The sequence below is a fragment of the Chionomys nivalis genome, chromosome 17 (assembly GCF_950005125.1).
Source record: "Chionomys nivalis chromosome 17, mChiNiv1.1, whole genome shotgun sequence".
Classification (NCBI taxonomy): Eukaryota; Metazoa; Chordata; class Mammalia; order Rodentia; family Cricetidae; genus Chionomys; species Chionomys nivalis.
In genome coordinates this window covers 38,151,691-38,179,123 of record NC_080102.1, presented here as the reverse complement: position 1 = coordinate 38,179,123, position 27,433 = coordinate 38,151,691, and the positions used below count along the sequence as shown (strand labels likewise).

The 27,433-nt window shown below is 50.5% G+C and overlaps 2 protein-coding genes across 3 annotated transcripts; one reads left to right on the top strand and one right to left on the bottom strand.

The window, feature by feature from the left end:
- Positions 1–8,828: 8,828 nt before the first annotated feature.
- On the bottom strand, positions 8,829–15,337 carry Tst (thiosulfate sulfurtransferase). Its single transcript, XM_057792347.1, has 2 exons — positions 14,602–15,337; positions 8,829–9,288 (listed from the first exon to the last, which is right to left on the bottom strand). The coding sequence occupies exons 1-2, from the start codon at positions 15,194–15,196 to the stop codon at positions 8,990–8,992; spliced, it is 894 nt and encodes a 297-aa protein (XP_057648330.1). The 5' UTR covers positions 15,197–15,337; the 3' UTR covers positions 8,829–8,989.
- Positions 15,338–15,471: 134 nt separating this feature from the next.
- Positions 15,472–25,184, top strand: Mpst (mercaptopyruvate sulfurtransferase). Of its 2 annotated transcripts, none has more exons than XM_057792346.1 (3): positions 15,472–15,541; positions 19,844–20,465; positions 24,174–25,184. In XM_057792346.1, exons 1-3 carry the CDS (start codon positions 15,479–15,481, stop codon positions 24,470–24,472), a joined length of 984 nt encoding a protein of 327 aa, XP_057648329.1. In that variant the 5' UTR covers positions 15,472–15,478; the 3' UTR covers positions 24,473–25,184. The 2 variants fall into 2 exon arrangements, with proteins under 2 accessions (XP_057648329.1, XP_057648328.1); XM_057792345.1 differs by lacking the exon at positions 15,472–15,541 and adding an exon at positions 16,019–16,149.
- Positions 25,185–27,433: the final 2,249 nt, after the last annotated feature.

The following is a 27,433-nucleotide window of genomic DNA, read 5'->3' as shown; positions in this document are numbered from 1 at the left end:
TCACAGGCTGGCCAGTCCTCGAGTACAGACTGGACCTAGTGGCTTGTTTCTTGATCAAAATGACGTGATGAATCCTGGCTTAGATCCATGACATTTGCCTTCCTCTCCCTGACTTCCTTTAGTTGACTTGCTCCGACTCCCCATGCATGAACCCGACCCATGCAGAAGCCATGTGGAGGGGACTGCAGCAGTCTCTGGCCAGCAGTTCCTGAGAAGCACAGGCCACAGCTCCCAGTGTCCTCAAAGAACCAAGTGAGCCCTGTCCCTGGAAGACCTCAACTCGACAGTGGAGCCTCCTCCACCTGACCCACTGTGCAGCCGGCCATGGTCATCAGTGGCCCTGGCGCCCTTGCTGTATCCTCTCCCTTTTCAGACCTACGCTCTAAATTAATTTCCTGAACTAATTCCAAGAAGTAGCCAGGAAACTGGCTGACTGGAATACGCTTTCCTCAGACAAGGGGATGCCATCCCTGAGGAGAAGCCCCTGCTTCTGGTGCATGACTTGGGTTCCTGGGCAGAGCTTTCTAAATGCCAGCAGGATCTGGATCTCATGCCAACACCATCCTCTTCCCTGAAAGATGGTTCTCGATACATTCCATGTCTGACTTCTTACAGGCCACTCAATAAACCCACATTCTTCCTCAACACATATATTGGGCACAAATTTTTCCACATTGGACCTTCTTAATTTGAGTCTTTGTGAAGCATAACTTGGTACCTCTGAAAACTTAAGTAACAAAAAAACAGATAAAAACCCCTGGGACTTTTAAAAATTTGAAGCCACTGTGCTCTCTTTATGTAATGGTGGCAATATCTCACCAACACACATTTTGATACCAAATTGGGGTACTGCCAGGGTAAACAAATGAGATTATTGAGGGGAATGTTTGAACCAAGCAATAAGTACCCCTCTACTGGCTGGAGGAAGTTGGGATATGTGGTAGGAAAATCCTCCATTGCGTTAAGTCCCAGATGAACAGGAGTAAGAAGTGGATGCTGCTGTCAAGGGCACACTGGGCAGAGAGGTACCATCAGCAGGATTTAGAGGAAGAAGTTCCTTGATATACAGTAGCAGAAACCTGGGCACTGTTGCTTGGGGTGACATGGAAGGAAAGCGGCAAAGCATTTGACAGACAAACCAGCCACACCTGGACTTGGAACAGCATGTTCCTTCCTGCTCCTTGTAGGGAACGACCATTAAACACAAGGGAGCCCAGCTTCCAGGCTTTGAAAGTTCTCATACTTGGGCAAGCAAGATGTCTTAACAGGAAAAGGTGCTTGCCAACAAACGTGATGGCCTAAGTACAATCCCTGGAACCCACATGGTGGGAGAAGTGAACTAACTCCCACAAGTTGTCCTCTGACTTCTACATGTGCACCTTAGTGCACACACACGACACGTGTAAGTGTGTGTGAGGGGGTACACAATAAATAAGATACAATGAAAGTATCCTTTCCATGTGCCAACTAAGATGTACAACTAAGAAATGGTTCTGTGCATTGGCACAGGAGACCACTTCCTAAATATAACCCCAGTAGCACAGACACTGAGAGGAACAGTTAATAAATGGGACCTCCTGAAACTGAAAAGCTTCTGTAAAGCAAAGGACACAGTCAACAAGACAAAACGGCAGCCTACAGAATGGGAAAAGATCTTCAATAACCCCACATCGGACAGGGGGCTGATCTTCAAAATATACAAAGAACTCAAGAAATTGGTCATCAAAAGAACACATAATCCAATAAAAAAAAAAAGTGGGATATATACCTAAACAGAAAACTTTCAACAGAGAAATCTAAAATGGCTGAAAGACACTTAAGTAAATGCTCAACATCCTTAGCTATCAGAGAAATGCAAATCAAAACAACTCTGAGATTCCATCTTATACCTGTGAGAATGACCAAGATCAAAAACACTGATGACAACTTACGCTGGAGTGGTTGTGGGAACACATCTGCGTTGCTGGTGGGAGTGCAAACTGGTACAACCCCTTTGGATATCAGTATAGTGATTTCTCAGAACATTAGAAAACAACCTTCCTCAAGAGTCAGCAATACCACTTTTGAGTATATACCCAAAGGATGCTCAATTGTATCACAAGGACATGTGCTCAACTATGTTCACAGCAGCTTTGTTTGTCATAGCCAGAACCTGGAAACAACCTTAATGCCCCTCGACCAAAGAATGGATAAGAAATTGTGGTACATTTACACAATGGAGTACTACACAGCAGAAAAAATGACATCTTGAAATTTGTGGGCAAATGGATGGAGTGAGATAACCCAGTCCCAGAAAGACAAATATCATATATATTCACTCATAAGTGGCTTTTAGACATAAAGCAAAGAAAACCAGCCTACAATTTACAATTCCAGAGAACCTAGACAACAAAGAAAACCCTAAGAGAGACATACATGGATCTAATCTACCTAAGAAATAGAAAAAGACAAGATCTCCTGAGTAAATTGGGAGCATGGGGACCATGGGAGAGAGTAGAAGAGGAGGGGAAAGTAAGGGAGCGGAGAAAAATATATAGCTCAATAAAAACTATTTTTTTAAAAAAGAAAATGATTCTAGGGAATAGGGACCTAGTGCAGTGGATAACATGCTTGCTGCAAGCATGAGGGCCTGAGTTCATGGCCAGCACCCATGTAAAACACCAGGCGTGGTGGCACATGGCTGCAATCCCAGAAATGGGGAGGTGGAGATAGGAAGAGCCTTGAGGATCTCTGGTCAGGCAACCTAAACTCCTTGGTGAGATACCAGCCAGATAAAAAAAAGGAAGAAGGAAAAAAAAGATGGGTGGTTCCTGAGGAAAGACTCCTTGAGGCTGACCTCTGGTCTCCTCATAGATACATAGATATGCGTGCATATATACGCGTACAAGTGTGCACATGCTCACATGAACATGCACACATGTGCCTACACATAAGAAAAGGCTCTGAGTACTCAGGAGAAGGCCAGCGGTGGGGTGTACAACCTGTTAACATCATGGGAAGATAAGGAGACCATAACATTTTTCAGCCACACAGAGGACTCTTTTAACAGTGGTTCTCAACCCGTGGGTCACGACCCCTTTGGGGGCCAAATGACCCTTTCACAGAGGTCTCCTAAGACCATCCTGCATATCAGATATTTACATTATGATTCATAACAGTAGCAAAATTACAATTATGAAGTAGCAACAAAACAATTTTATGACTGGGGTCCCTACAACTGTATCAAAGGGTCGTAGCATTCGGAAGGTTGAGAACCACTGTATGGGAATGAAGGTAACACCTCATAGAGGCTATTCAGGAAGATTCCTCAGATAAACAAACACGACCTCTGTCCAGAGTGACTCACAGGCTGTACCATGAGTTACCAAACTGTCAGCAAAGCTCTGTCAGCTGGACGTGCAAGGGATGCAGAGTGTATGGACCGAGCAGACACCATGGACCGCAATTTTAAGACATCGCTCAGCCTGGACGTGAGTTCACAGTACAGGACATCGAGTGAAGAGCTGTTTCCTGCCTTGGAACCCATTCAAGGGTCATTCAATGTCTGTCTGTGGGACTCAGCACCACTGGGGACCCAAACATTGTGTGTCTCCTCCATCCTCGTTTCCGAACAGGAATGCCTGCAGGATTCCCCATGCCTGGGACTTCCTGGCAGCTGGTGACTTCAGGAAGACCCCTGGTGGTGGACTCTGTGAGGAACCCCACCAAAGACCTATCCATGCCTGAACTGAATTGGCCCATCCTCTAGTTCTCTGTCATCTCCCCTCATCAGGTGAGCAGGCAGAGATCTCAAGGGGGTGCGTGTGTGATCCCTGTGAGAGGGACACATGTCTGTGGGGACCAGCTGGAAGGCCCCCAGTGAAACTCTGCTTCCCAGTGTTGTTCATGCCCTGTAAGGCAGACAGGACCTCATTTGGTCAAGTCAGCAGACTGAGGTGTGACAGACAGAATGGATGTCTTGCCTTTGTTCAGATGCTCTCTCAGGCTTGCTTTCTGGACTCTGTTGAAGGCCAATGACCATATTCTATGTGCATTTCTATAGGCATCATGTGGAGAGGTGAGCTATGGAGAGCTCATTCTTCTCTGTGAGAGGACTTGGAAAAGGATCCTGGAAACCAAAATCTCAGCCCACACCATGACTGCAGTCTGGGAGAGAAACTGAGACAGGACCCAACCCAACTGTGTCCATGTACCCAATCCACTGTGAGGCTATCAACACCAGCACTGTGAGCTGCCAAATGCTGGGGTGATTTGTTACACAGCAAGAGCTGACTGCTACAATTCATATTAGCACTCTGGGGTGGTTTGAATAAGAATAGCCCCCATAGGTTCATATATTGGAATGTTTGGTCATTAGGGAGTGGCTCTACTTGATAGAGATTAGGAGGGTGGGCTTTGGGGTTTCAGAAACCCAAGCCAGGTGCTCTCTCTCTCTCTCTCTCTCTCTCTCTGTCTCTCTCTCTCTCTCTCTCTCTCTCTCTCTCTCTCTCTCTCTCTCCCTCTCTCTCCTGCCTGCAGCTCCAGATAAAGAACTCTCAGCTACTCTCCAGCACCATGCCTGCCTGTCTAGTGCCATGTTTCCTGTCACGATGACAATGCACTAAACCTCTGAACTGTAAGCCAGTCCCCAATTAAATGCTTTCCTTTGTAAGAGTTGCCATGGTCATGGTGTCTCTTCAAAGCAATAGAGCAGTGACTAAGACAGAAGTAGGCACCAGGGAGTGGGGTGTTGTGGTGTCAGACCTGACCTAGCTGCTTGCTGATGGAATGTGGACTTTGGAAGTTGGACTGGAAAAGCAGTTGAATGCTTTAAGTAGGACTTAACGGCCGTACTATCAAAGCACGCAAGGCAGTGGCGCTGAGCAAAAGCAATGCAGATCGTGACAGTTTAGGAGTGTTAATGAATGACCTCGAGGTTGTTCTTGTGATATTTTGGCAAAGACGGTGGCTGCTTATTGCCCTTGTCTGAAAAGTCTGCCTGAGGCTAAATTGAAGAGTTTTGGATTAATGGTGCTGGCAGAGATTTCAAAACGGCCTAGTTCTGACCATGGGTCATGGTTATTAGTGGCCAATCTTATATAGATCTACAGTGAAAAGGAGAAAGCTGAGCAAGGTAAAATAGAAAATGTACAGACTGAGGAGAAAAGGGGCACCAGGAAGTGGAATAAAACTAAGTTCTGTGCTTAAAGAGATAAACAGATTGAAGAAAAGCCTGGTGTTGAATGTAACAGAGAGAGTGGTGACCTCAGGGCCAAAAGCCACCCAGCTAAGCTTCCAACTTGCGAAAATAAATTTAGGGATGGGCATGGTGGCACACCTTTCATTCCAGCACTTGGGAAGTAGAGGCAGAAGGATCTCTGAGTTCGAGGCCAGCCTGGTCTACAGAGTGAGTTCTAGGACAGCCAAGGTTAGACAGTGAAGGAAACCATCAAAACCAGAAAGGTGATGTAGATGGAATGGAACAAGCCGGCCCTGACCCAGCCCCAGCAAGCAACTTTCCAGCTTTGGTGCTGACTTTAGAGTCAAGGATACAAGAAACGGGTTATAGAATCTCCCTCTATGGTTAAGGAAAGCCACTGAGGTCAGACGTATGTCAGGGGTGTCCCTGCATGGAGGCCCAGAGAGGCCATTGCTTGAACTGGTAGGGGTGAAGCCTGGATTGCCTTGGAGACTCCAAGATGTTGGAGATGCCAGAGCTGTGGGATACCTGCCAAGGAAGGCTGCTAACAGGGAGTGGAAACAGTCCAAGAGAGAGAAGTGTGTTGCAACCCACAAAGCGGAAGGCAGTTGGAGATCTGAAGAGCATTTGACATCAGACACGGAGATCCAGAGCTTGGAGTTTGCCCAGGTGGTTTTTGTTCTTGCTTTGGTCCAGTGTTTCCTCACTATGCTCCCTTTTCTTCCTTCTGGAAGGGTAATGTGTATCCTGTTCACATGTTTGAAGTATGTGATTTGCTTTTTTATTTTGATTTTTACGGGAGTTACAGTTAAGAGAGTGCCGTGAGTCTCTGAAGAGACATGGAACTGTATTGAGACTGTGATAGACTAAAGAGACGTTGGACTAAATGCATTTTTGCATCATGCTATGACTATAAGCCTTTGGGGGCTGGGGAGTGGAATGTGGTGGTTTGAGTAGGAATGATCACTAAGACTCATATATTTGAATTCGTGGCTCTACTTGACAGAGATTAGGAGGTGTGGCCTTGTTGGAGGAAGTGTGTCACTGGAGTGGGTTTTGGGATTTCAGAAGCTCAGACCAGTCCCAGTTTCTCTGTCTCTCCCTGCTGCCTGTGGATCTGGATGTAGAACTCTCAGCTCCTCTCCAATACATTTCTGCCTGTGTGCCACCGTGCTTCCTGACATGATGACAATGGACTAAGCCTCTGAACTAAGCCAGCCCATGGTTTCTTTAAAAGAGTTGTCACGGTCATGGTGTCTCTTCACAGCAACAGAACAGTGACTAAGACACACTCCCGGAGCCAGAAAATTGGTGTGTCTTCATAAGGACCTACAGTGATGTTCAGAGTCTCTGTGAACTTACTCTCTGTCATGAAGGAGAAGATGGGGGTCAGAGAAGAAGTAGGATCAGGGGCGGGACTAAATAGGAAAGAGAGTGTCTAACATGCAATAGGCCTTGTGATCCATCTTGAAGTCAAGTGAAGTTCAAGTCTGTGCTTTTGGATTAGCTTTCCGATCATAGCTGGTCCCCCAGCCGCAATCACAACCTGACATACCCCCCCATAGCTACCCCTGGCCCCAGAAGTACAAGCAGTCAGAGCAGCCTTTGCTGGCTGACATAGAAGGTGGGGTCAAAACTAGTAACTGACCTGGAGAGGAAGGTCCTGAGAGGCACTGACCAAGGAGGGGGAGAAGATGCGTGTCGTGCAGCTGCAGCCTGGGCACCTGGCACTCACAAGCAGGTCTGAGTGGGGAAAAGGAAAATGAAACTCCAGTTGGTGGTGGAGCCCCGGCCACCTCACAGGTCCCTCTGCCTCACCTCCCCAGGTGAACCACTCCAGAGGGTCAGACAGAGTAACACTGATACCCTAGAGGACCAGTGGGTTACCAAGGAGCAGACTTCCAAGCTGTTCATTGGAGTTGCCATGGTGACGCTGCACACTGGCCTTTGTTACCTCAGAGGCAGATAAGCTCACCCTTGAGGGGCCAAGACCAAGTGTGTTACTTCCTGATACATCCTCTCAGAAATGTCCACTGAGCAGCCACCAAGGCCGGGTTCAAAGGGCTCAGACTAAGTACAAAGAGCAAGGAAATGGTAGACCATGTGACCAAGTCTGTCTGGAAAGAGGGGCTATTTGAGCTGGATCTTGCAGCATGCACAGGAGCTCACTGGTTTAGAAGAGACGGACGGTGAGAGCGGTGAAGGTGTTCAGGATCCCAAATGTGTGTGGTTCAAAGTGAAGGATTCTCCCCATCTGAGCTGGATGTGGGGAGTCAGGGAACAAAATTAAAATGAAGGTCCTCTCTGCCTTTAACTTCAGGGCTGGCTGCAGATGAGCTCAAGAAAGAGATTTCTACATAGTGATGTGGAGGCAGAACCATGGCTGTGGACAGGAGCTCTGCCCACCAGCAGGTACAGAGGAGGTGGGCCTTCTAAGTGATCTCACTGAGAGACAGGGACACCGAGATAAATCCGGGATCCTAGGGGCCCACTACTTATTAGATGCTGTTTTTCTTTCAGTTATGAGGCCCAGGCTGGTCTTAAATTTATAACAGTTTTACCCTTGGGCTCCAGTGTGCCGGATAACAGGTACATGCCACCTCAGGTGGGCCACTTGTGCCACATTCTCTAGGGATCCTGCAGATCCAGACAGAGCCGGCCCACCCACAAACCTCTCATTTAGTACACATTACTGGCCCAGGTTGCAGGAGTAGGGGGTCTAAGAACAGCCACCTGGCATCTCAGAGAGGCTACAGGAGGAAGGTTGGCTAGAGTTGGTGGGGCTCATCCTGAGGTTCCCTTGGGCACAATGATGCAGGCAGACATAGCTGATGGTGGGACACTGCTGTGTGCTCTGCTGGATAGAGAGGCATAGGGTCCTGTCGGCTTTCTCGGCCCCTCACTGTGTGCGTTCCCATACACAGTTTTATCACAGCCAGTGAGGAAAATAAATGACATCAGTCTTGTACTGTGTGCTCCTGGGGGCAACTCCCTATTCACTTTGCCCTGCTTGTTGGCTATAAACAAGTCTCTCTCTCTCTCTCTCTCTCTCTCTCTCTCTCTCTCTCTCTCTCTCTCTCTCACACACACACACACACACACACACACACACGCACACACAAGGAAGAAGGTCCCACAGGACAGGAAGGCAGACACCACAGAAAGCCTCATCGGACTCTGCGAGTCAGATCTCCTTAGAGGTTTCCCTCACCTCCATAGCCACAGGTCCTGGTAAACCAGATGATGTTACCTCTCTGATCAGAACCTTCCAGAAGTAGAAACAGAAGTAGTCCTCTTGACCTGCAAATCTCTCCCTTCCACTCTGCCCATGCTCCCCATCCACGGCCGAGCTGAGCACAGCAGCCCCAAGCCCTTCATATTAGCTGTCCCTTCAAAGCCGCCTCCCTTCCCAGACTCCTTCGGGGCCTGTTGCAGGACTCCTGCTCACTTCCAACACTCATGACAGCTGCTTTGACATTGCACTGACAGAGCAGTTGGATTGGGAGGAGCAGGAGAGGGTCACTTGTCCTTCATCCTTGGGGATGCTTGGGTCCATCTAAGTTCTGAGAGGGGGAACTGGCATGGAAGGGGAAGGTGACAGAGAGGAGGGGGTGGAACCCAGGGCCAGGGCACAGACATACTTCTGAGAAAAGGCACTTTATTCCAGTGTGATGGAAGGAAGGCACTCACAGCAATTCTAAAACCCATCAATCTCCATTGCCTAAGAGGTGTGAACCCGGGGCAGGTCACACTGGCCTCACTGAAGGGAACTGGCTGAATTTGGTGTGCAGAAAAGGGGGCTGCGCACACTCAGGCCTTCCCACTCTTCCCCTGGGACACACGGGTCTCCGGGGGTGCCCTGCGGAACCACTCCGACCAGGAGCCATCATAAACAGCCACGTCAGGCTTGCCACAAAGATAGGCAGCCAGTGCAACATGGCAGGCCGTGACCCCCTTGCGACATGTGGCGATGAGGGGCTGGGAGAGGTCCACTTTTTTGTCCTGGAAAATGGCCCGCAGCTCCTCTGGGCTCTTCTCAAAGCCGTCTTTAGTCAGGAAGTTCATGAAGGGCATGTTGACTGAGCCACGGATGTGACCTGAATCCAGTCCTTGAGTAGAAATAGAAGACGTGAGTTAGAGGAGGCGTGGGAATGGGAAGTAGAGGACCTGGGGCCACACCAATAAAAGTGATATCTTTGCTATCTTAGCAACTCGGTTTCTCGCCTGTTCTGCTTGTTTTCAACACTCAAGCTGTAAGAGCCAGGACTGCAGACCCTGCCCCGCAACCTATCTTGATGGCTGTCCCAAGCCATCTCTGCGTGAGAGGGCATCCGCATGCATTGCAGGCCCTACATCTGCATGCACCACAGGTCCTACATCCGCATGCATCGCAGGCCCTTCATCCGTATGCATTACAGGCCCTACACCCGCATGCATTACAGGCCCTACACCCGCATGCATTGCAGGCCCTACATCTGCATGCACCACAGGCCCTACATCCGCATGCACCACAGGCCCTACATCTGCATGCACCGCAGGCCCTACATCCGCATGCACCACAGGCCCTACATCCACATGCACCGCAGGCCCTTTTTCTAACTTTTCCCTTAACTTATGCGAATTGCCTCTGCTCTCTATACCTCAGGTTTTCTCACCTGTGAAATGGGCTCGGCAGTACACATCTGTCTCCTGTGATTACTAGATAGAGCAGGAGGGATGAATTCACATAGAAGCTACACCCTGTGCTAACTGCCAAGGACGTGGTGGTAAGAAACTGTCTGGCCCTCCTGAGCAACAGTTTGCAGGAGTATGAAAGCTGACTGGCTTTGTGACTCAGTAAATAAATCCACCTGTAAAGCTATTTTACAGGTAAAAACGCTGAGGTGTGCTGACATAAAATGACTCGGCTAAAGACACAAAGAAAAACAGGCAGGCCAAGGGCCACGGCCCAGTCTTGGTGCTGCTGTGAGGCACGTAGTTGTGAGAAGAGAAGGGACCTGGTACCAGACACGTGTTCAGATCCTAGCTCTACCACTTACTACTCTGGTGACATTAAGTAAGTACTGTCACCTCTCTGCACCTCAGTTTCTCTCTAGGGAGTGAATGCCCCTGGGTGAGGATAAATGGACAAAGACAAATATTGAGCCAGGTGTGGTGGTGCACACCTTTAATCTCAGCACTCGGGAGACAGAGACAGAGGCAGGGGGATCTTTTTACGTTTGAGGCCAACCTGGTCTACAGAGCAAGTTCCAGGACAGCCAGGACTGTTACACAGAGAAACCCTGTTTCAAAAAACAAACAAACAAACAAACAAAAAAGGCCAATATTGAACCCTAGTGATGCCTGCCCCCGTGTTGTGGTTCCCAATGCTGTGCTTCTCCTACGTACAGGGGTTGAGCCATCCCTTCCACACACCTCAGAAGCTTAAGAGAGAGCAGGGCAGAGGAGGGGCAGGTCAGGGTCTGTTCTAGAACACAACCAGCATGAGTGGTGGGTATGCATGGTAACACACATCTGCAATCACTGCATGCTGGAGGCTGAGGCAGGAGTTTGAAGCTAGCCTGATCTATATAGTGAGTTACAGATCAGTCTGGGCTATAGAGTGAGACCTTGTTTGCAAAACACCAAATCAATAAAAGGGGAAGGCCATCTTGCAAACAACAAAGATGGGCCACTGGCTGTTAGCACCCAAAGGACCCATGCCTTATCAGTCCCTGCATGCCCCACCATATCTCTCTTCCCTGTGCGCCCTGCACCCCTCCACAGACAACACTGAGAGTAAGGCCCATGCTAGAACTGCCTCCATCTCTTCAGGTTCCCCAAATCCCCACCACCTTCAAACTTGGACCACGGGGCAAGACAGAGACAGCATGGTGGGAAGCGGAGGACAGGGCTTTGATTGCTATGACAAAGTCACATCCCAGCACTGAGCAGCATCAGACAGACAGGAAGGCTTGTCCCCTAGGCCTCAGTCTCCCCTCCTGGACGTAAAAGGCTCCGGTGAACTCTGAGCACTGTGTGTACATGTTGGTCAATGAAACAATGTGGGAATCCTCTCACGCCAAAGAAGATTCTAGAATCACTAGCCCAAACAGTCCTCTGACTGAACACATGTCCCTGCTCGCAAAGGGCAGTGACCTCTAGAGATGTCTTCCTGCTGTGACCTGAAACCAGCTGTGTGTAACCCTGTCAGTGAGGAGCAGTCGGCCTATGGACATCAACGGTCAGGTTACAGTAGTTTCCCACAGTCGCTGGGGAGCAAGAGTATTTGCACTCGGGCCTCTGAGTGCTCTTCTTGTCTGTGACATGCCAGCTTTATTGTTTTCTTGAGTCTATAAAGGGGGCCTTGTCTGAGTAAGAATGAAGCCAGGGATGCTGGGAAGCCTTGGCTCCAGCCTGAGGAGGTAGCAGTGGCTACCTCTGCCAGAAAGGCTCAGGACCCATTTGGGGTTTTGATGTTGTTTTGTTTTGTTTTGCTTAGGGGGGGGGGGCAGCTAAAGGAGTGTATCCCTGTGAACTGCGCATGGAGGTGAGAGGACCACCCAGGCTAATGTTCCCCATTGGCCCGTCCCCCTGGAATTTACTGTTTTAGCGAGGCCAGATGAAGTGAGCTCCAGAGATCTGTCTGTCTCTGCCTCCCCAGTGCTAGGGCAAGCAGAGTCACCAAGGTGGGCTCAGGGGATCTAACCCAGGTCCTTACACTCCCAAGGCAAGGACTTTACTCATTGAGCCCTCTCTCCAGCCTCTGCCTAGGGACTTTAAAGGCACAGAAGACACAGTCCAGGGAACCCACAGGCGGGGCCAGAGAACTCTGGAACACTGCCAACGGGAGGAAGGGGCCGCCTGTCATCTCCCACCCCTGTTCAGTGGCATGCTTGCAGCCTCCCCTCCCCACAGTGAGTCTGCCAGTGTTCAGGCAGCTTGTGACAACCAGTACCCCCAAAGCGGGTTCTCCACAGAACTGTATCTCCCTCATTCCTCACAAAGCTGAAGAGACTTTCCTCCTAGCTCTAATGAGAGTCAAAGGTTCAGAGAGAGGCAATAACGTCCCCAGGGACACACAGCAGCGGCACATGAATTCAAGTAGGACTCCAAAGCCTATGTTTTTCTGAGCTCCCCTGGAAAGGAAGGCTGAGGGAGGGGAATTACTGAGATAACTTCTTGTGTTCCTCAATTGCCTAAAAGTCTAGGAATTTGTGTTCCAGCTTTGGCTGAGGAGACTGAAGTCAGTAGGCACATTAAGATCCCATAGGCCACAGATAGGCATGGTTGTTAGAGGTCAGGAAAACCTGTTTGGACCTTTCTTCGCTCTCCCTGCCCCCTCTTGTGTTTGCTCAGGCTCACCCCACCCTCCACAACAACTGTAGACAAGCCTCACTTTGGTGCCTGTAACCCTGAGTGGAATGGGGCCAGGCCCTCAGCAAGCCTACTGAGGATGCCAGAAGTGACTGCATCTGGGAGACTACAAACCAAAATGCTTAGTGTGGACCAACACCTCGCCCTCCTCATCCACGCCCATACCCGCACCTACTACTTGTTTTGCTTCACTCCCTTCAGAAACACTCAGAGTCAAGGCTTCCCCAACCCCCATGTTTTATACCTGGACTTCTGAACCCACGGGAAACTCACTGAACCCATCCCAAGCAGCAGACCATGACCTTGACAGTGTATACTTGTGTCCAGCAAACCCTCTAACAGAATGGGGCAAGTGGCCCATTCTCTTCTTGTCTAGATGACCATGGACTTTGCTCTGTGCCTTCCCCTCCAAAGAGCCCCTTCACCGGCTTGCCACGTGGAACAAAAGGCATGTGCATGTGGCGGGGCTGGGGACCTCTGCTTGTTTATGATTGCGAAACGTAAGGTCAAGCCGGGCTGAGTACCCTCCACACCAGAGCACCCGAGTTGGAATGAGAACCCAGGCTCCCTGGCGCTCCAGGGCAATCAGAAGAGATAGGAAGTGATGGAGAACAGAGGCTCTATAGAGTTCAACTGGGCCATCTCCCCTCTCCAAGCCTCGGTTTTCCTCATCTACAAAACGGTGGGAACGTTACACTTGGGTCTTGTGGCACTCATTTATCAGCTTGCTTCTCAGCCCGCTGGGAAAGATCCACAGTCAGCTTCCCCCTCCTTCCCCCAGCACAAGTTCCAAGAAAGAAAAAAAAAACTGTGAGTCAAGACCAGGAGGGGCTGCAGGCATTCCATGTCCAGGGGTCTCCAGAAAAGATTGAATGAGCATGAATCTTTCTCTCCCGACCTTTTTTCCAGAGCAAAGCAGGCGGGGATATCAAAGGCCTAAAGAGAGCAGGACTGAGGAGCTCTGGCCATAACTGGATGTGTGGCCTTGACCTGCTCCTGCCTGTGTGCCTCAGCCTCCCTCTGTCCAGTGGGTGAAGGTTTAGTATTAAGACTGTAAAAACAGTGTTGCAGACTTCAGCTGGCAAAAAGGAAGAAACATTTTGCAACAGGTTAGGCAAAATGTTACCCCGAGTTAAGTCATGCCCCGCAGGACTAAGAAAACTAAGAAAAGAGGTTGCTGGCTACCTGTCCTGAGCTCGGGAAAAGCAAGACCTGGCAGTTGCCTATGCTTAGAAGCCTCTAGAAAGCAGCATTTCCTTTTCTGAGGCTTTTTCTGTCTTCTGAGCTGTGCAGACTCCTTCAGCACCCCTCCCCCCCACACACACACACTCACACAAAAGGGGGATCCAAAGGCCATCTCTCTGGGAATACCTGGCACAAGAGGCTCCCCTGAACCCTACAAAGTGGTGGTGGGACTGAATGGGTTTATGTCTGGGTTTAGAGCCCTGGTTTAAAACAAATTAGTACTGGGTTCAATACCTGGCTCTGCCATTTAACTGACCAAGTAGCAATATCCTGGCAGCTTGTCTTCCCCGCCCAAGTTAGGGGTATTTCACCATAACAGTATCCCTGGCACATGCAAGGAGCTACTGTAACAGCTCCACAGATAGGCTGCAGCTGCTTGTTGAGGTATTAACAAAACTGCTTTCAAAACATTAGTCAGGGTACCAGAAGAGCTCAGGGAGGTTCCTGATGGTGTTTGAAAGGGTTTCTGAGATCTAGAGGGTGTGCATGCATTTGTAGACTTCTATACCATCCTGCAAATGTTTGCTGAGGGTAGGATGTCCTTTGGTACATGTGGTGCATGTGGGAGAGTTGGTTCCTAGAAGTGGGCATGAGTGGACAGGCCACCAGTCACCTCTATTGATGCAGGTAGCTTGTTAGCATGGGGCTATGGGCACACTGGGCCCTCACATATCAGAGCTGCAAAAGCCTTCAAGGTTGGCTGTCCTCTTCCATTTTGCAGATAGAAAGGCAAGTCTACATGGAAGGGTTGAGGGTCCCAGCTATTCTGATTCCCCATCCTCCTGTTGACAATCCTCCCCAAAGGCCACAGGGACACCTACCTACTATATCGGGCTCCGGTTCTGTACCCAGGTACCGTCCTTGGGCCCGAGAGTCCACCAGCTGGAACCTTTTAGACTGGAGGTTCTCCAGGACCTGCTCATAGGTCTTGAGCAGGGAGCGGTCCAGTGTGGCTTTGAAAACTGCTGGCTCTGGCCGTGAGGGCTCAGATGTCACCGGGTGGCCCTCCTTCAGCCAGTTCCGGAAACCACCATTGAGCACTGATACCGTGCGGTGGCCAAACACACGGAACATCCACCATACTCTGGGTGCATAGAAGCTGCCCAGGTCGTCTCCATCGTACACCACCACGTGTGTATCGTTGCTGATTCCCAGCCTTCCCACGTAGTCCCCAAAGTGGGCCTCACTGGGCAGCATCATCTCATAAGGCGAAGCCGTGTCCCGGCATTCCTCTATATCAAAGAAGGACGCGCCAGGCACATGGCGTTCTTGGTACTCTTTGCGGGCCTGGCGGGTCCCGGGAGAGTACCATGACGCGTCCAGCACCCGAAGGCCGGGTCCCAGGCTGCCAGACCGAATGGACTCAGCCAGCCATTTGGTGGAGACCAGCGCCCGGTAGAGCACTTGATGAACCATAGTGTCAGCTCTGTGTGTCACCTGGCGCGGGTGGGAACTGGGAAAGAGGCTTGCAGAGAACTGAATACGGTGGGCGGAGACCGGGAGGCGGAGCTGTTGTCCCCACAACACTTTCCCAGCGTGCAACGGTAACTACACCCAGAGCTAGACTGGGGCGACTGTGGGATAGGGTTGCACTTGCCCTAGGAAAAGCCTGCTCCGCCCCTCCCACTGTCCCAGCGCCCTCCCAGTCCGGTCCCAAGGAGAGCTCGTGGGCGTGGCCAAGAGCTTCTGCGCGCTCTTATGGCAACAGCTGCTAGGAGGGGTTGGCTCAGGACCCTGTCTGCAAGAATTGGAAGAACACAGGTAATAGGTAGGGAAGGTGGCCCTTGGGATTCGAGTCCCTTCTCCAGGGCGAATTGACCACTCGTCAGCCATTCTGTTTCTGTTCACAGCAGCCTGAGTTCTCTGGCTTCTAAAATGCCCAAGTCCGGTGAAGAGGTTCCAAGCACCCTGCCCTGCTTTCTCCACCAGGACCCTCCCCTGGGCCATAAGTAGCCCAGCTGGCGGCCCCATCCTGGGCGGCCCGCTGCATTCACTCGTCCTGGAAGCTGTGCAGAAACTCGCTCTTACGCTCCGAAGAAGCCGGCGGGTTCAAACCCGGAGCCGGGAGTGTCCCAAGTGGCCCGAACCATTACGCCGCTCCCATGAGGGGAGACTTACAGTGCAGACAGTTGGGACATCGAGCAGCCTTTGTGCCTTCGCACTGGGACTCTGCTTAACCCTTCTGGTGTAAATTTTTCATAGCCATAGTGACTATTGGAGGTTGGGGTGACACTGGGGCAGTGCACAACCCGGCTGCGTGGAGCGTGCGTCCCCCGCAGCCTGGGGGAATGGAAGGTGCAGCCAGCAGCGGCTCAGAGTGGCTAAGGCAGTGGGCCGTGCCCAAGTCTCCTCCCTTTGGCTGGTCGCAGGTTGGTGGCGGAAGGAGGGGACCTCTGAGGGCGCGGGGAGGGGATGACATGGCGGAGTTGGGAACCCAGGAGCTCGGAATCTTACTATCTGCTGCCCAACACGCCTTATTTGCTTTTCTATGCGGGAGGGTGCTTTTCGGAGGTGCATAGCGTGGTACCATGCGGGAGTGGAGGAGGGGACAGTCTCTGAGAGTTTCCAGGGCGCCCCTAATTTGCCTTAAGTGGGGGGCTATCCACGGCTGCTTGTGACCGCCTGTAAACTGGGGTGGGGTAAGACTCAGTGGGTAGCAGTGGCTGGCGGGGGGTTGGGATGGGATGACCTGGGGCGTCCTGAGAAAGTAGGAACGTTCGAGAGAAACAACAAAATCATTCAGAGGGGCTGTGGTGAGAAGATCCAGTGTCCCCTAAGAGGAGAAAGTAGCAGAACACAGTCGAATGAAATTAAACTTTTCCCGGGCCCACCTGTGGTGGCACGCCCTTAACGATCCTGCGGGACAGGGCTGAAACTTCTCCCCTAGATTCAGGAGGTGCCAGGTCGCCTGGTGGAGTAGTGACTAAGTTCAGACTTGAAGCCCACAGTGGTGGGAGCTACCTTGGTTTACCTGCTTGTCCTTGAAGCTTTATGCGTTTTTATTAATTGCCTTGGGCTTCAATTTTTACCACTTAGTTATAAATTTATATAAATGCCAATTGGCAAAATATCTGGAAATAGAGCATGGCTCTTGCAAAATGGCTGGACAACACTTCAATAGGCCTTTCTGTTCCCCTTGAATGCTTTCTTGGACTCCCCTCCCCCCTTTTTTGAGCACTGATCCTGCCCTGAAATACTGTCACAGTGCATGTTGCAAATATTGAAAAACTGTGTAGCATTTTCCCAGTGTCCCTTGAGCCTTGCTTGAGCTTGACAGTGGAGAAGAGAATGTGCCAGGAGGGTCCAGGTGGGAAGATGCTCTAGTGTGGTGGCATTTCATTTTTATTTTAACAAATAAAGCTTGCCTGAAGTTCAGAGAGTAAAACAGTCACACTGGCCAGCCTTACAGACCAGGCCGCAATAACACACACCTTTAAATCCCAGTAGCCATACTAGTTTGTCATAGAAACCAGGTGGTGCATGCCTTTAACCCCAGAATTAGAGAGGATTGTAAGACGAGTGTAGATGGATGGAACAGACCACTAAAAGCTGGGCCAGAAAGTCTCCTTGAGCATAAGAAATGAAAAAATTGGACCCTTCACTTTAGATTGTCTGAGTACCTTCATGGTGTGTTATATAGGTTCACACTAACCCTAGGATGGCCTGGCGCAGCCCTGCGTAGGAATTCTGGCCCACCCAGCACAAAGGAACCTAGTCTCTCTGATTTCTGCCCCTCAGGGACACCCTTTAGCTTAGCCTCTCTGACCCTCTTTCTGCCACCTGGGGTCCTTTGTGAGAATTGTCAATAAAACGGAGAGGCAGGGTCATATGACCTCAGACCTCTAAAGTCCCAGTCCCTGAAAGGTTTAAGAATTAATCTGGCCAGGCGATGGTAGCACATGCCTTTAATCCCAGTACTTGGGAGGCAGAGGCAGGCGGATCTCTGTGAGTTCGAGACCAGCCTGGTCTACAAGAGCTAGTTCCAGGACAGGCTCCAAAACCACAGAGAAACCCTGTCTCGAAAAAACCAAAAAAAAAAAAAAAAAAAAAAAAAGAATTAGTCTGCAGCTGTAGATCCAAGAGCCACTTGTGAGAGTAAAGGAAGAAATAACGGTTGCCACTCCACTGCCCTAAGTGATCAATCAAAGAAACTGTATATAAGGTATATGGTGGCCCTTCTATATTTTTCTGTTTTGTTTTGTTTTGTTTTTTGAGACAGGATTTTTCTGTGTAACCTTAACTGTCCTGGAACTCACTTTGTTTGTGGCCCAGGCTGGCCTTGAGCTCACAAAGACTTGCCTGCCTCTGCCTCCCGAGTGCTGGGATTAAAGGCATGCGCCACCACCGTCCGGCTTCTATACTCATTTTTAAATCTCATGGGTGGGTTTTGGAGTCTGGCATGGTGGTGTATGCTTGCAATTTCCCTTATCTGGAAACCAAGGCAGGAGGGGGATGATTTCGAGTTCCAGGATAGTTTAGGATACAGAGTGAGACCTTGGAGGGGGCAGGCACAGTGCTGGGAAGATAGCTCCAATGGATTAAGTGCTTGCCTTGCAAGTACAAGGCCCCAGAGCCTATATAAACAGCACAAGGCATGTTGCATGCCTGTAATCCCAGCTCTGGGGAAGGTGAGACAGGTAGAGTCCTGGGACTTGGTGACCAGCCAGCCAAGGTGAGTCCCAGGCCATAGAAAGACACCATCTCAAAAATGAAATGAAATAAAATGACTGTTGTCTGCGAACCCATCCAACCTCTGAGAATGTCCTCTTCCCTGCACAGCACATACATACACACACAAGTCTGAAGCTCCAGTAGAAGACCCATGACCCAGGAACACCCACATGAACAGCTTGTAGGCATTTGTGCCTGCTTTGGAGGGCTCTCTGACTTCCAAACCAGAGTTGGAGAAGAAAATTCCCAAGTATGATGGGGCTGTAGTTCACAGAGGGATTGTTCTACCAGCCTTGGCCTCCTTGCCCTCTGCGCACACACCCTCCTGCACCCCTATCAGCATATCTAGTTGCATCCCAAACACTGGTATCGGTCCTTAGCGGGAGTCCATGTCTACCTCCTTATGCCAATCCCTAAGTCAAAATATGTCTCTGCTTCCTCCAGGAAGTCCTTCCATCCTCTCCCTCCCAGCGAGGCTGAGGTGGAGACCATCCCTGGTGCTCACAGCTCACACTCCACTCCAGAATCCCTCACATCGTTGCCTGAGCTGCTCTGGGGCTACCAAAGCAAAGGGTCCTCAGTGCCCCCAGCATAGGGTCTAGGCTGGTGATCCAAACCTCCCTCCCCTGCCCCCATGAGTGCACTGATTTCTGTTGTTTGCCTTTTACTTTTTTGTTCTGCTTTTTGAGATAGTCTTGCTGAGTAGCCCAGGTTGGTCTGGAACTTACTATGTAGACTAGGTTGGCCCTGAACTCTAGTCCTCCTACCTCAGTCTCCTGAGTACTGGTATTATAGAAGGTACAGCTGCCACACCAGGTGACACAAAGCACAGCTAGGAGCCTCAGTGGCTTTCAGGAAAAGGTGACAGTACCGGAATTCTTAACACTGATCCTCCAACAGTTTGGGGAGAGGCTGCTGTGCCAAGTGTTGTAATATCTGCGGATTAAATGGCACTGGGCTAAGGGTTAGTTCTGGTTATTGTTCCTATTGGACTCCTAGCACCGCTCAACGAATGAGTGAATTTGATTGGCTGTGAAGCTGGGCTACATCTTAGAGAAGGGCTGAAACTTCGGTCTTGTTTGCTTTACTTAAAGGCCAATTGGACCTGCCCCTGGCCCTACCCTACCCACCCTGCATGCTGGGCTAGGAATAGAGAGTGAGGGGCGCACACCACCTTTCCCTGGCGCCCCATGGTCATAATGTCATTTGGAGCTGTGTGTTATTAAAGGTTTGACAGGGTAGTCACTAAGTGATAAAGCCTAATCCTGACTTCAACTTTCTGCATTCCTGGACTCTGCTCTGCCGGTGCTGAGGCTCCACCTCCGCCGATTAGCACACATGCCTCTGACAGCAGACCAGTCTCTCGATTCTGTTATCTCCCCTGTCTTGCAGGCCCACAATTCGAGCATCTCGGAGGCCATGGCCACCCCGCAGCTTTTCCGAGCGTTCGTGTCTGCTCAGTGGGTGGCGGAGGCTCTGAAGTCCCCGCGCGCCTCGCAGTCGCTGAAGTTACTGGACGCATCCTGGTACCTGCCCAAGCTGGGCCGCAACGCGCGACTCGAGTTCGAGGAGCGCCACATCCCCGGCGCCTCCTTCTTTGACATCGATCATTGCAGCGACCATACGTCGCCGTATGATCACATGCTGCCTAGCGCCGCGCACTTCGCAGACTACGCGGGAAGCCTGGGCGTGGGCTCCACCACGCACGTCGTGATCTACGATGGCAGCGACCAGGGCCTCTACTCTGCTCCGCGGGTCTGGTGGATGTTCCGCGTCTTCGGCCACCGCTCCGTGTCGCTGCTGGATGGCGGCTTCCGCCACTGGCTGAGCCAGAACCTGCCAGTCAGCTCTGGCAAGAGTCACCCAGAGCCCGCGGAGTTCCACGCACAACTAGATCCCTCCTTCATCAAGACTCACGAGAATATCCTGGAGAACCTGGAGGCCCGACGCTTCCAGGTGGTGGACGCCCGCGCAGCTGGCCGGTTCCGGGGCACCGAGCCAGAACCCCGAGATGGTAACACTCTGGGGAAACCGGCGGAGCAGGGCGTGGGGACAGGCTGATGTGCAACCCTACACTGTCTAGCCTTGTGCTGGCCTTTCAAAGCATACAAAGTTGGGGAGAAGGTTTGGTTGCTGGGCGCCTCACCCTGAGCGTCTTGCTTCTTTCTTAGAGTGGAGGCCACCACATTACCTCATAATTTTGGAACTCTGGGCAAAGGCTGACCACCTTGAGAATCCAGGGCGCCCCGTATGAGAGTGACAGCCCAAATAACTGTTGTGGCATGCTTGTGGGTGGCCACCGCAAACTAGTAGGAAGAAGCCCCCTCCTAGTTTAGAAAGGACCCAAGCTTGGGCCTGATGAGGTCTGGACTGCAGCTCATGAGTTGATAGGGAAGCAGGATGTCTCCAACTGCCACCAGGGTTGCTAAGAGATTCTGAGAGGGAAAGAAGTTGTGTCGCCCAAATTGAGTGGTTAGTGCCTCAGGAGAGGGTGAAGCCTATGACCTGGACTTCTCCAGGAAAAGCCCTGTGTGGTGTGGGAAGGGATCCCACAAAGCAGACAGGGCTATAGCCATGCTGGTGTGAGCCTCTTAAAACTCTGAGGAGATATGTACCTGTAGCTTTCAGTACCTGTAGACACCATGTCCCTGCCCCGCCTTTTTTTTTCTTTTTTGTTTTTGTTTTTTGTTTTTGTGTTTTTGAGACAGGGTTTCTCTGTGTAACAGTGCTAGCTGTCCTGGAACTCACTTTGTAGACCAGGCTGGCCTTGAACTCACTACGATCCACCTGCTTCTGCCTCCTGAGTGCTGGGATTAAAGGCTCCACATCCCTGGGTTTAAACAACCTCAGACAACAATTTTTCTTTTGTCTGTACGGAGAGTGTGCTGTTCCTTTCCCCGTCATTATTACTGCATGACACAGTGTAGCTACATAGCGTTTACAAACACTAAGATAAAACGGATATTGAAGTAATCTAGAGATGGCTGCAGGGGCTCGTGGCTGTAATCCCAACATGTGGAGGCTGAGGCAAGTGAATCATGAGTTTGAGGCCAGCCTGGACTACATAGTGATTCCCAGATCAGCCTGGACTACAGAGTGAGACTCTGTTTCAAAAATTAGGGGTGGGAGAGAAAGTTACCTAGAGATGTTTTCAATGTTAGGCAGGTGTGTGCAGATTACATGACAGGATGCCATTCATATGATTTGGTAATCTAGGTGTCCAGGAACCCGTTCTCCTGCAGCCATGGAGCAATGCATGCACTGCCATTGTGCAGGTGAGGGAAGTAGCTCTGGATGGCTGGCTGCCTTGCCAGAGTCTCAGGAAAGAGCCCCCTCTGGATTCAGGCTCCTTGAATAACTTAACCACAGCAAGCAATCAGCAATTCCCCTACCATTTCTCCCCAGCCTGCTAGGGTGCAGGAGCCAACCATGGCCCTGGAAGCTCTCCTATGCCCTCTCTGCTGTACTTTTCAAGTGCCCAGGCTCACGGTGCAGCATGACAATCAATACCTAGCCCTGAGTCCATGTCCCAGAGGTGTTTGGTGACTTCAGAGCCTCCTGTCACCTAGAGTCCTGCAGAACCATACTGCTGTGCTGTGCTCCAAGCCTCGGAGACTGTGGATGTACCCCACCCGTTTTGAACCTACTCAGACAGCAATTTCTAGTGAGGGTGCCACCAAACTCAACCCAAGGGGAAGAGCTGGTACAGGGTTGGGTTCAGAGCCCTGTCTCTGCTGATACTTTCTGTGTAGAACCTGGCAAGTCACCTAGCTCCTCTGGATGGTGGCCTTTGAATGTGTATCATGAGAGCAGTAAGTAGGAGGGGCCATAATGGTGATGTCATGGTGTAAAAGAGCAAGCATATCTAAATGGTCCAGCTCAGGTGTTCACACTGCACTCACGAGGTGGAGAGTGGCGTCATTAGCATGGACCTCTCGGCTCAGGCTCCTTCAGGGGTGTTTATGGTGTCCCACCATCACAATTACTCCCTGGGAATGGGAGGGAGTGCTGAGAACTAGCAGGCTAGTTAACATGGCCCAGATGCCAGGCAGGAAGACTGGTTAGCCTGTATTTAAAGCATCCCCATTTCTACTCCACAGCCCCAGACCTGGCCAACCACACCTGCAATTTGCTCCTCAGTCTAGCATGGCAGGGTGCATGTTTTGCTGGGTAAAGCTGAATGTTTGAGGAAGCCCTGACTTGTCTTATCTGTAACATCCTGACTCGGTAGCTTGCTCCTCACAAGGCTTTGGGATGGGCTGCATGGCATGACTTTTAGGAGGCCCACTTCATTGAGTATTACCAGCCTACCAAATCTTCTCAAAGCTCAGGAGTGCCATCTCCCGCTCTCCTCTGAGGATAGAGACCCATGTGGACCAGCAGCTCGCACAAAGACCTGTCCCTTCTTGTACAGCCTCATTTCAGAATCCAGATGGCCCAGCTGTGAGGTTCCATTACAGTGGGTATTTCAGCCCTCCTGTGAAAATGGGACATTGGTAACTTCTGACTAAAAGAAAGATAGAGACAAAATGCACATTGGAGCTCTCAGGACTTCAGAGCCAGGGGTAAAGTGACACTCCTATTTAGTCCACACTTCTCTGACTTTGCTGGAGTCCTCATCCATCAGACTGCTTTTTTTTTTTTTTCAATCTCATGTAGCCCAGGTTGGCTTGCTATGTAACTTAGAATGACCTTAAATTTCTGGTCCTTCTGCCTTCACTCCCCCAAGTGCTGGGATTATGGGCAAGCATCACTAGAATTGGGTTTTGAGGTGCTGAGCGTGAAACCCAAGTCTTCATGCATGCTAGGCAGCCCCTCTACTAGCTGAGCCACATCCCCAGTGTCAAGACCGAATTCTTCTAAGAATGAAATCTGATTTCCCCTGTGGCCAGACCAGAGCCCTAAGTCTTCTCCCAGGCACACTGAGGCATTCCTCCCTGTTGTCTGAGCCTGGGCTGCCATGATGTTTTGTGCCTATTCCAGGGTTTCTGGGTTCTTCCTGCCTTTTGTGCTCTCAGTCCCACTGTCAGACCCCCTAAGCAGATGACGTCAGCTCATCCTGGGAGAAGGCTCCACCTTTCCTAGGCACTGAGGCCTGTTCCCTGGCTGCACAGGCCCTGGGGTGGGTATCACTCTCCACCCACTGCTAGCTAGAGCACACTACTCTGTGTGCCCTATTCTCCTAGGGTAAGGGCGACAGTTATTTCTTTCCCATAGACTTTGGGTGGCACTAAAGGAGAAGATGATGCTGGGGCGGGGCGGGGGGAGCCCAGGCACTGTCCTGCACAAAGCAAGCATTCAGCCATGTCAGCTGTTTTGATGGCTATTGCTATTTATATGCTATAGCCCTAGGGCATTTTTGTCATGCTAGCAATTATCTGGTTATTGCCTGCCTGCCCTATACACGGCCTCTAGGCCCCCATGTGTATTGCTCTGCTGCCCACAGGTTCACAGTCAGGAAGTCCAGGGTCTTCTGTGGTCTTCTGCAGAGGTTCTGGTGCAATCTAGTTCCAGGAGTCAAACTCTCGCCAGCAAATAGCCGAGTGTATCAGCTTTGGATGTTACTTAGCTGTGTAGTGTGGGTACCTAGCACTGGTGGTTGGGATAAGATCAGACATTGTAGACACATTTGGCATTCTGCTGTGGTGGGAGGCTTGATGCCACAAATGCCAGCCACACTAGACATCATTCATACTGCCCTTCCATGCGTTCCTCTGTGCAGGCATCGAACCTGGCCATATCCCTGGCTCAGTAAACATCCCGTTCACTGAATTCCTGACCAAGGAGGGGCTAGAGAAGAGCCCAGAGGAGATCCGACGCCTGTTCCAGGAGAAGAATGTAGACCTGTCCAAGCCCTTGGTAGCCACATGTGGCTCCGGTGTCACCGCCTGCCATATAGCCCTGGGGGCCTTCCTGTGTGGCAAACCCGATGTGCCTGTCTATGATGGCTCCTGGGTAGAGTGGTACATGCGTGCCAGCCCTGAGCATATCATCTCCGAGGGCCGAGGGAAGACCCAGTGAAGCCAGGCAGGACACGGTACGGCTCAGGTGACATCTGACCATCATGGTGCCAGCCTGGTGGCTCCTACTCTGCTTTGCCAAGAGTCCTTCCTCAGACAACTCAGGAGGTGTTTGGGGTGACATCCAAGAGACCAGGAATTCCAGTGACTCATAGGCACCCAGTTGGAAGTAGCAAAGCAGGAGGCAGTAAGAGGGTACCCAGGGGAGGGAGGGAGGCCAGACAGTAGAACAGCCTGCATGGTGCTCAGCTGGGCCCCTCCCCAGCTTATCTCGCTGTTGGAAAATAAAACGCCAAGCACAAAACTGGTGTGGCTGTGAGAATGTCTCGGTTTCATGAGGAGCAGGGGATTCCTGAACACCCAGCAGAGGTTGTTTTGGTTCCTCCCAGTCTGGAGGAACCATTGTTGCCTTCAAGTGATGCTGGGGTCCCAGAGACCCTGTTCCCTGTCATCTGTAATCCCAGAGTCCTCCTCTGCCTTCTGGGTTCTTCATTTGCATGTTATTTGCACGTGTAGGAATGTGCATGTGTGTCGAGATGAGAGGACTTTCTCTGCTGTTCCTCAAACACCATCCACCTTGTTTCTCGAGACAGGGTTTCTCATTGGTCAAGAACTCACCAAGTAGGCTAGCCTGGCCTGCCAGGGATCCGCCTGCCTCTATCCCTACGGTGCTGGTGTGGCGAGCGCACAGCACCGTGGCAAGCACACACCACCACACCTGACTTATTTTTTTTGTTTTTTGGGTTTTTTTTTTTTGTTTGTTTGTTTTGAGTCAGGGTTTCTCTGTGATTTTGGAGCCTGTCCTGGAACTAGCTCTTGTAGACCAGGCTGGTCTCGAACTCACAGAGATCTGCCTGCCTCTGCCTCCCGAGTGCTGGGATTAAAGGCGTGCGCCACCACCGCCCGGCACCTGACTTGTTTTACATGGGATCTGAGGACTGAACGCAAGTCTGTCAGCACTGCGCTGGTTGACCTGTCTCCACAGCCCTGCCCTGGATATCAGGTAAAGTTAGCTGTGACTTGTCTGGGATCCCACAAGGAGCCTCCTCACACAAGTCCTTTGAGGAGAAAGACGGGCCCACAGCTTAGGAAGCTGTTCCAACCTTGCCAGAGTATTCTGAAAAGGGGCTGAGTCTAGGAGGAGAATCGGGGGCAAACTCAAAACCGTTCTCTGAACTCATGGTATGAAAGTTTTTAATGTTATAAAAAAAATGTCTTAATGGAGCCAGTGAGATGACTCGGAGGATAAAGGTTTGCCACAACACCTCATGATACCTAAATTTAATCCCTGGGACTCACAAGGTGAGAGGAGAGAAACAGCTCCTGAGAAGGATCCTTTGACCTCCGCATGAGTACTGTGGCAAGTGCGCATGCGTGTGTACGCATGCGCCACACACAGAGTCCTCTGACCTCCACGTAGGTGCTATGGCATGTGCATATATATATATATATATATATATATATATATATATATATATATATATATATATATATATATATATATATGGTCCTCTGACCTCCATGAGGTCACACACCACACACACACACACACACACACAAATACACACACGCAAGCACCAACTAATAAATGTGATGAACTCTTGCTATGGGTGGACTCAGGGCTTCGAGCCTTTCTGCTCCAGGGAACTAGCCTCACCATTGTCCCGGAATAGGGGTTCCATGTGCTACTGCTTGTATTTATCCTCTGGCAGCGTTGAACATGGGTATCTAGGAAACTCCCCTTGATCTGTTCAGACCTGGGTTATCTTTCCCTGATTTTTCTGCCCCCTTCTGGCAGTGCATAGAATTGAACCCAGGGCCTCCGTCAATGTAGTATTGAGACAAGCTCGGCCCACGTCTTTCCCTGAATGCTCCCCAGAGGCAAGCACCATGTGGGTTGTTACTAGGACCTTGGAAGTAGCATTGTATGTTTTATCTTCTGGGAATAAACTGGAACAAAGCAGTACCTAACGATGTGCTTCCAGCAGAACTGGACCCAGGTCCGGCACCCTGACTCTGAATTTCCTCTCCCTTCAACTCTCGGAAATCCACAAGACAGGGAGAAGTCAGTAGCAGGGCCTCTAGCTACCACCAGCAAGAGCGCTGTAGAAAGCCCCGCCCCCCTGGAGCCCGGTCCCCTGTTCTATGAAGCTGTTATAATATGCAGAAGCGATTCAGGAGCTTGGTGCTAGACACAGTAAACACCAAGCACTAGTGTTTTGTTTATTTCCTTATTTTGTATTTTTCCTTTTTTACATTCTCTCTCTCTCTCTCTCTCTCTCTCTCTCTCTCTCTCTGTGTGTGTGTGTGTGTGTATGTGTGTGTGTGAGCTCTTGAGCTCAAAGGACAACTTTTGGAACTCAGGTCTCTTCCATCACGTGGGTCCCTGGGATCGATCTCAGGTCACCTGACTTGCCCGCAAGCACTTTTATCCTGTGAGACATCTTGCAAGCCCCAATACTGTTATTTTTAGAGTACTTTTAGCAGTTAGGCATGTTAAGTTTTCTCTGACATTAGTAGAGAGAAAATAACAAATATAAGAATTATATCCTTGCTTCAAGAGCTTTCAAACTTAGAGAAGAAATCGAAGCTTTCTATCATTTTCCAGAGAGTAGAGAACACTGTGAAATGATCTGTTATAACAGGCGACATTTATGAAAAGAAAACAAACTCCAGGAGGTGGAGTGATTTGCCTCATGTGCAAAGCCTACCTGGAGACTTTCTATCCAGAGCAGAAGTCTCTTTAGGGCATCTTGCTTGCAGTGTTTTCTGGATTTGGAGACCAAGAGAACAGAAACATGTGTGCTCCATGGAACATGATAAAGAGCTCCCAAGGTTCTGGGGAAGGTTTGAGTGATGGATTTCAACCAGAGACCACAACTCCAGAAAAGAAACAATGGCTGACCCAGCTGAGGCTTTTCTGTCCTGGAAAAATCCATGATGATAGGAACAGATTCTGACG

Coding starts and splice junctions, on each gene's coding strand:
- Mpst (XM_057792345.1), top strand. CDS start 16,069: ATGGAAGGTGCAGCCAGCAGCGGCTCAGAGTGGCTAAGGCAGTGGGCC. Junction 16,150..19,843: donor CTCCCTTTGGCTGGTCGCAG/GTTGGTGGCGGA, acceptor CCTGTCTTGCAG/GCCCACAATTCGAGCATCTC. Junction 20,466..24,173: donor CGAGCCAGAACCCCGAGATG/GTAACACTCTGG, acceptor TCCTCTGTGCAG/GCATCGAACCTGGCCATATC.
- Tst (XM_057792347.1), bottom strand. CDS start 15,196: ATGGTTCATCAAGTGCTCTACCGGGCGCTGGTCTCCACCAAATGGCTG. Junction 9,289..14,601: donor ACCGGAGCCCGATATAGTAG/GTAGGTGTCCCT, acceptor TTTCTACTCAAG/GACTGGATTCAGGTCACATC.